The sequence below is a fragment of the Poecilia formosa genome, unplaced genomic scaffold (genome assembly GCF_000485575.1).
Source record: "Poecilia formosa unplaced genomic scaffold, Poecilia_formosa-5.1.2 Scaffold645, whole genome shotgun sequence".
Classification (NCBI taxonomy): Eukaryota; Metazoa; Chordata; class Actinopteri; order Cyprinodontiformes; family Poeciliidae; genus Poecilia; species Poecilia formosa.
Genome location: NW_006800584.1, coordinates 79,554 through 87,641, shown reverse-complemented (window position 1 = coordinate 87,641; position 8,088 = coordinate 79,554). Strand labels below are relative to the sequence as shown.

At 37.5% G+C, this 8,088-nt stretch overlaps 1 protein-coding gene and 1 long non-coding RNA gene across 2 annotated transcripts; both read left to right on the top strand.

The window, feature by feature from the left end:
* The first annotated feature begins 295 nt into the window (after positions 1-295).
* Positions 296-1,575, top strand: LOC107832914 (uncharacterized). The gene is made up of 4 exons (XM_016665998.1): positions 296-532; positions 610-672; positions 914-1,174; positions 1,310-1,575. Exons 1-4 carry the CDS (start codon positions 502-504, stop codon positions 1,573-1,575), a joined length of 621 nt encoding a protein of 206 aa, XP_016521484.1. The 5' UTR covers positions 296-501.
* Positions 1,576-3,273: 1,698 nt separating this feature from the next.
* Positions 3,274-4,099, top strand: LOC103130541 (uncharacterized). The gene is made up of 3 exons (XR_001660300.1): positions 3,274-3,350; positions 3,434-3,493; positions 3,870-4,099. It is a non-coding gene; the product is annotated as an uncharacterized LOC103130541 (long non-coding RNA).
* The last annotated feature ends 3,989 nt before the right edge of the window (positions 4,100-8,088 follow it).

Below are 8,088 nucleotides of genomic sequence, written 5' to 3'. Positions count from 1 at the left end.
GCCACAGGAGGGTCTCAGTTAAGATAAAAAAAAGATAAAATGAAACAGGGAAATATGAAACCAAAGAACAATCCATAAAATGTGGAATTAAAGTCCAATTACATTCAGTCTTTCTGATTTCATACTGGAGCAACATTTTGAGCTCTATTAGTTTTGGACATCTCTAGATATTTCACACTGATTAGTGAACATGTGTGAACAATGCTTCTTAAGAAAAATACTGCAGGGGGCAGCGTGGAGCTGTTTTCAGAGAGCTCCTCTCTGTTCACTCAGTTAACAACATGGATTTCAGGTTTCATCACAGGAAAAGGCAAAACTCCAACTTTATGTGTCTGGATCATCATAAAGCAGAAGGTGAGTCAGTAATATTTCAGTCACTGCTGAACATTTCTACTTCCTCCTCTGTCAGCATCAGTGATCATCCAGACAGGAAGAGGAAGTCATGAGCTGCATGTGACCTCGGTGTGACTGTGAGACACTTGTCAGTCAGCATCGAGCATCATGGAGGTCACAGCTCTCTGCATCCACATCTGTAAGTGTTTTATTAACTCTTGTTTTCATGCTGATGCAGTGTAAGTTTGGATTCATCAGTTTTTTACGTCTCTGCAGTGATCAGTGAGTTCGCTCTGCTGTCCACCACGTCTGCTCAGAGCTTCTCTGCTCAGAAACCTGGTGAGTTTGAAACTATTTTAAAAATGTGCTTATTTTACAAACAGTTGTTTGTTGTTTTTCCTTGGAAATAGTTTTAAGTATTTCAAATTGCTGTGGATAAAATCCAGCTGAAATCTGTAGTTCATAAATAAACTAAGGTGATTGAAGCTGCCTTGAAGCTGTGCCCTTACTGTTGTTGTTTTTAAAGATTCATATTACTATCTATAGTGTGTCATTAATTTATCCACTTCTTCCTCGACAGATTTTCCTGTTGTCTCTCCTGATCAACTTCAGTTCTTTGAGTACAGCTCCAGTATCTCTATAAGCTGTCCCATGGACAAACACTTGAATACATGGAGAGTGATGAGAAAACTTTACAATATGAGTCCAGCAAATAACTCTGAAGTCTACTGCATCCCAGCTCCATCCTGCACCATGGAAACTTTTGGAAAACACTCTGGAGAATACTGGTGTGAAAATGATGAGGGGGAACGAAGCCATGCTCTCAACATCCTTATCACAGGTATTTATTACATGGTGAGCTTTATAATGAAATGAAATATTGTATCTTAAACATCTTCCAATAAATATGTTGGAATTTGGTTCTCAAATGAGCAAAAAATAAAAAACATGTTACTGTCCTCTTCACGTTCTTCAGATGGTCCTGTGATCCTTAAGTTTACGGCCCGACCTGTGAAGGAAGGATCTGATGTGATTCTTCATTGTATTAACAAGAACAAAGAGCAACGAACACGAATAAGTGACTTCTACAAAGATGGTCAGTTCTTTCGAACCAACTATGAAGAAGGCCTGACGCTTCATAATGTCTCCAAGTCTGATGAAGGATTCTACAAATGCAACATTCCTGGAGTTGGAGACTCTGCAGAAAGCTGGCTGGCTGTCAAACCAGGAAATGGTAAATAGTTATTATTGATTTATAACTGGTTTCTTTTTGTTCTATGCATCTTTTGTTTATTTTGAACACATCAAATAGAATCTGTTCAAACTTATAAGTATATAAATAGAAATAACCAACAAATAACCAAATATACAAATGAAACCAGACATTTACAGACATTGAATAAAAATATATTTATAATTTTTTTTCTCACTGTCTGAAGTAAAATCATATCAAACTTCTCTTGTTTTAGGTCAATCAGAATTACCACAATTATTTCTATTTGCTAAATCCCAGAAAACTTAGATATGTTTTTGAATTCAGAAGTTTACATACAGGGATAGCATGTATCAGCTATAACTGTCTTTTAAAATGTATGACTTGTGTTAAACCTTTGGAGTTTCCTTACACAAACTTCTGATCGGTTCACTAACATATTTTGAGGTAATTTTAAAAACAGCCGCGGATGAATTTTAAGGCCCCATTTGAAAAACTCTGCTTTCCGGTTTGACACGAGAGGAAGTCAAAAGAAACCAGCCAAGATATCAGGAAGAGAATCTGGTTCATTCCTGGGAAATTCTGAAGAATTTCAGCATGAAGTTTACAGGCTTACATTTTAATGCTTACACATACAATATGTGCCACTCTGCCAATGTACTCTACAAACTGAAATGTTTTAAACAAAATGGGGCACATTTAGAACTTTTTGCTTTTGCATACTGGCGTAATTACAATTTTTTTTTCAGAATCTGATGTGGAGTCTGATCCTGCTCAGGGGTCTGATCCTGCACAGGGGTCTGGTGTGCAGCATCAGACCCCTGTATTCACCATTTTGTTGTGCACCCTGGGTTCTTTATTCTTCTTGGTGATTGGACTGATTTTCTTCAGGAAATATAAAGGTACTGCTGAATGACATATTTATTCTGAGCTTTTACCCATCCTCTTTATTACCCAAACTGATTGGCTGAAAAAAATATGTAGTTTTTTGCTGATTACAAAAATCTAGTGAAAAATTCACATTCAGCCATGATAAGGTGAGCCTTAAAAGGTGCATCTCAACACTTTTTCAGGATGAGCAGAAGATCCAAGAAAAATAATTTAGAGTTTTATTCAACATGACAATGATGCAAAACACCAACTCTGGTTATAAAATGACTCTGATCTCATGAAGCAGCTCTGTGCAAGGAAAAATATTTTCATATTTCACTGAGAGCTACCAATTTGGACCAAATGTTTATCTGGGACTTTAGTTTTTGCCTAAGATTTGGTCATTTTTCTCTTGCCACAAGTGCAAAATTGCAAAACATGTGTTCTTCTCTTTGTCAGTAAATTCTCCCTTCATCAGGAGTCACGTTAACAGAATATTTTCCGTCTTTGACCATTGAAAAAATAAAAAAATTTTGAAGCCCACCCGTCATTTTGACAGGTTGTAATTCACACCCGTGGCTCGTATCGATGGGGAGACTTTTTCAACTTTATGTACAGAATACATTGTGGAGGCAACTAAAATCAATCAATAAAAAAAAATCCTTTCTGAATATCAGCTCTTCATCTGAGTCTGGGGTTCTGTACCTGAGGTTTTGGAGCTTTGTGGTTTACTGTAGCAGTTCCTAGAACTGAACTCTTCCAGACTGCAACTTTTAATCCATAAAAACAGTTCACTAAAACTGTAGTACATAGAAATGGAGAGTCTTTAGCTTTTCTTTTTCTCTACACTCCACTGCAGCCTTGAAACATGAGACCGGCACAGATCTGAACAGTGTCACTTATGCTGTTGTCAACAAACCAAGGAGGAGAAACGGTCAGTATTTTTATTTTTTTTCCGTTTGCAGTTGTTCACATCTCTGTCAGACGGTTTCAGTTCCTGTGTCTTTAAATTCTCAGGTGGAGAAACCAGAACCGACCACCAAGTCACGTACGCTTCTGCTGCTATCAGACCGACAGGTACCTTCTATTGAAACGGCGTTTTTAATCATCTGTGGTGAACCGCCATGACGTCAGTCTAGCACTGCGTTTGATTTAGCTCAGCAGCTCATATTCATATGATCGAAGGCACAGAGGAAGGTAATTTTAACTTGTTAGTTAAGATAAAATAAAAGCAGAGGTTGAAACAATCGACCCCTCAGGCTCCTCATTTAGACAACAACCACTGAAAGGAAACATACCAGAAAAATTAAAATGTTTCTGCAGTTCGATGTGACATGACTTCATTCTGTATATTTTCTGATTAAATGTAACCAACTAACACAACCACAGTCTTAAGTCACAAATATTTACAAACCAAAACTTCACTCATTAATTTACATGTTTTTCTTTTCAGGGCGGGAGGTTTGTGCAGCTCCTATCAGACAATATTCATCAGGACAGGAACCGGTCTATTCTTTTATCACTAAATAATCTGTGTCTTTTTTAAATAATACTTAAAATACCTGCAATTAGTAAATTCACAAAGTTACACTCAGTTTGTCTCCTAAGCTTCAAAAATAATGAAGAAAATAATGACTGGCAATAATGAAGACAATCATTTCTAAATGTTTGTTTCAAAATACAACCTCATGCATTATGCAGTGGAACGTCCAATGTTTGTATTTGTGTACCGTATTTTCCGCACTATAAGGCGCACCTAAAAACCTTCAATTTCCTCAAAAGCCGACAGTGTGCCTTATAATCCGATGGCCTTATATATGGACCAATATTGAGTAGTTGCCACAACAGGTCTAGCAACTACGGTAAGCAGCCTCCGACTTCATTTTCCTTCATAGAAGAAGAAGCGTGCGGTGCATGCTGGGATAGTTGTCAGAACCTGGTTTGTTAATAAAGTTAACACCTATCTACCTACTGACCGTCTAGAATCAGGTCGTCTGCAGGTCATGTAGCACCACGTTCTCCATGCTGTGCACGAATGGAGAAGGGTGACCATCATCCGGCCACGCCCCGGCCCAGTCGCAGAAGACTCTCCTCACCGACCGGAGTCGGACTGTTTTATTGATATTCTTTATGTCAACAAAGCGGCTTTAGATATTCATCCAGTGCATCTCCATCGAGTGGATGCATAACGTAACTGCAGCCTCTACTGTAGCGTCTATTCTATGTGCCTTATAATCCGATGAGCCTTATAGTGTTTATCATGTCATCAGGTTTAATAAGAAGTGGTAAAGTTTAGAGTTTTGGTTTTCATCTACTAATGTCAATTCAAAGAGAAGTTTTAATTACAGTAAGTATATAACCCTTAAGGTTTTAGCAGCTACTGGTGTATTTTTCTTCTTCTATGGTGTCATAGAGAAATGGTTCCACTAAGCTGAAGTGAAAGTCTTTTGTTTCCATGAATGTGAGGCAGGATTTTGGGAAGTGGGATTCTTTACTCTTATATTGACCTGCAAAGAATCGTTCACCAGGTATTATCATGTTTTATTATTGTGGTTTCAGAACATGACCCCACTGTCATGAGATCAGACCCAGATATTACAATTGATTAAGAAAACATTGCCAAAAGCACCATTTTATCAGAATTGTTGCAGAATACATAGCATTTATATACGTTATATATAAATTCAAATATATAACAATATTAATTTTTTTTTAAATTTATGTTTAAAAGTGTGAAGATTAAGCGGATCACTGCTATAATAGATTTCCTTTTTGCATAGATTTCCTTTTTGCATTATGAAAATCAATCTATTCTCAGATCATAATCTGGAAAGGTGAACCTCAGGGCTCATCGTTAGCACCTCTCCTTTTTCTCTCATTTCCAGATAAATGCTGACGTCAGTCTGATACTTTATGTATATAAGAAAGCTGTCAGTGTAAACTATTAGGATTAATTTTAAACTATATCTGGAAAGGTATTATTCAAAACCTGTTACATGGTGTGAAGTAGAGTCTCCACCTTTTGTTTTGTTACCTTGGTAGAGGGCTGAATGTTTACAAAAAGAAAAAAAATTATAGGTTTAAGACTCAATTACTGTGAAACTATTTTAATGTGAACTGCTGAACAACGTTTACTATGAAACTCAGACTGACATTGTGGAATCACTTTATTAAGAAGCCACTTCTCTAAGTGTCTGAATTAAAGGAGGGAAAGGCCACATACACATACACACACACACACACACACACACACACACACACAAACACACACATGTTTGTGATGCTATCTTTGTGGGGACTTTCCATTGACTTCCATTCATTTCTACAGCCTAAACCTTACCTTTACCCTTTTCCTAACCCTAACCATCACATACCTAACCCTAACCAAAACTCAATTCACACCTTAGTCCTAAATCTGACCCCTGACCCAAAAACAGGGTTTCCCCTTGTGGGGACCGGGCTCCGGTCCCCACAAGGAGCAATTGGTCCCCACAACATAGTATATGTCAGGAAAATCGTCCCCACAAGGTATTACAAACAAACGCACACGCACACCTACACACACACACACATACACACACATCAACACACACACACCTGCTTTCTCAGGTGAAAACCACCTGACGTTTCCTGTGACTGAAGCTTTGATGGAAGCCGATTCATCACTCAAAGCTTCTCTTTAGTGCCATCTAGTGGTCAAGAATGTGAATAGCAGCTTCATTCTGTAACTTCAAACAGGATGCATGATGATAGTCCAGCTTCAGTTTATTAGTCATGTATCAAATCTTTCTATTTGTGTTTTGAACATGATATTGTAAAAAGTTTTTTATTTGTGTAAATAAAATCATTTTGATGAATAAATGTTGTTTGAATCATGATGTGGTCTAACTGCTTGTGACAATATAAATTCAACTGGAAATGGACCAAAATCAATCTTATACAATATTTTTTTGCTCATACTTATTTCATTCCCTGCTTGTTGAATTATCAGCCTTACTGGGAATTAGAGTTGAGTTGAACCATCTTCCTTGTTACTTTTAATCCTGAGACAGCTGTTAGCTTAGCACCATCTGCTGGAAATAATAAGCTGTTACAAGTAAAACATTAAGAATAATTATTGATTGAACCTTGCTGTCACTTCTTTTCATTTGATTGTCCTCGACCTGAACTAGTGTTTAATAAAACAGATGTATCATAATCACTGCAAGTCTGAGTTGCTCCACACTGCCCCCTACTGTTCTAACACCTGGATTCAACTTAAATGTATAAATAAAGTCTAAAAAATATTTGATTTGAGACATAAAGTCAGTTGAAAACAGTTTAAGATGATGTCTGGATAAATACTGAAGTTCATAGGATTATGTTTGTTCTTCAGAAGCAGAAGAATTTTATTATCATTGTCAGAAAGACAACAAAATTGCAGTCACAGTGAGAATGTGAAAAAAGTACACCCAATAAACATTTGTTAGAACATTTATTTTATTAATGTTGGATTAAAGGTCTATCAGTAGAACAATGATTCAATAAATAATATATATAAAAAATTCCCTTCTCACCCTCCGCGGGTGGTCTCTCTCTTTCATCCTCTGAGCTCGTGTAACCCAGGGTGGAAAAAACTGCCCTTAGTCCCGCCTTACTGCCCATTGGTTAGAGTGACAGTCAGTCACACAGTGCATGCAGCCAATTGACACACCTGAGGCAATTATTTAGGCTTGCTCCAGCTTTCCCCAGTCAGATGTGAGGGGGAGAGCTGGAGACAAAGGAGTTACAGGTTGGTCTTCCCAAACAATCAGTTTATCTCTTTGTTTGTAATGCACTGTTTAACCTCACAATATAAAAATCATGTAGATCCGAGAAATCCAGTGAGTTTGAAGCCTTGGAGCTGCCATACTCTCATTTATTATTAGAATTGGTGAGTAGAGAGCACACTGTTTGTTGTTTTGGCATGTTGGTGGCAGAAAATGCTAAGTGTGATCATCAATTGTTGTAATCTAACTTTAAGATAATGAGATAAATGTTCTTTATTTGCTCTGACAGATTAGATATTGCATTTATTTATGTGTGGAACTGGAAAAGTCTAGTTAATTAGTCGGCTGGAAATTTACTGGTCCTGTTTATTTTAATACAGGCCAGGTGATCCCTTTTTAGGGAAAAAGATGGCGAGCTTCTGAAAACTGGCTGGAGCCAGGAGAGCCTTCAGAATTACACCACACTGGACTGGTCTGTATCATTTCCCCCCTCCATCTCACCACTCAGGAGCACACTCCATTATTCACCTCTTCATCCGTAATAACTTGCGCTGGGACATTTTCAATTTAAATATCTGGATAATCCAACCATGGATTTCTGAATGTGTGTCGGTCAGACTTTGGACTGACCAGCGGGGAATTTAAGACCAGCTGTGCACAAACAAATGAAGGATTGCCACAGTACTGTGTATATATTTTTTTTTTGTATTTTTTTTGGGTTCTATGTATGTTTGTCTTGTTTTGTTTACTTTAAATTGGTCTAATACATGGTATTGAAAGCAGTTATTTTGTGTTGTTTTATTGATTACTGACAACAGCTCCAGTAGATGAATTCTAGTCTTCTGATTTTCTTCCATCTAGTCCTTTTACACTTTAAATAGTGCTACACTCGGGTCCTCTACCAGAGGCCTGGGAGCTTGAGGG

Coding starts and splice junctions, on each gene's coding strand:
- LOC107832914 (XM_016665998.1), top strand. CDS start 502: ATGGAGGTCACAGCTCTCTGCATCCACATCT. Junction 673..913: donor CTTCTCTGCTCAGAAACCTG/GTGAGTTTGAAA, acceptor CTTCCTCGACAG/ATTTTCCTGTTGTCTCTCCT. Junction 1,175..1,309: donor TCTCAACATCCTTATCACAG/GTATTTATTACA, acceptor CACGTTCTTCAG/ATGGTCCTGTGATCCTTAAG.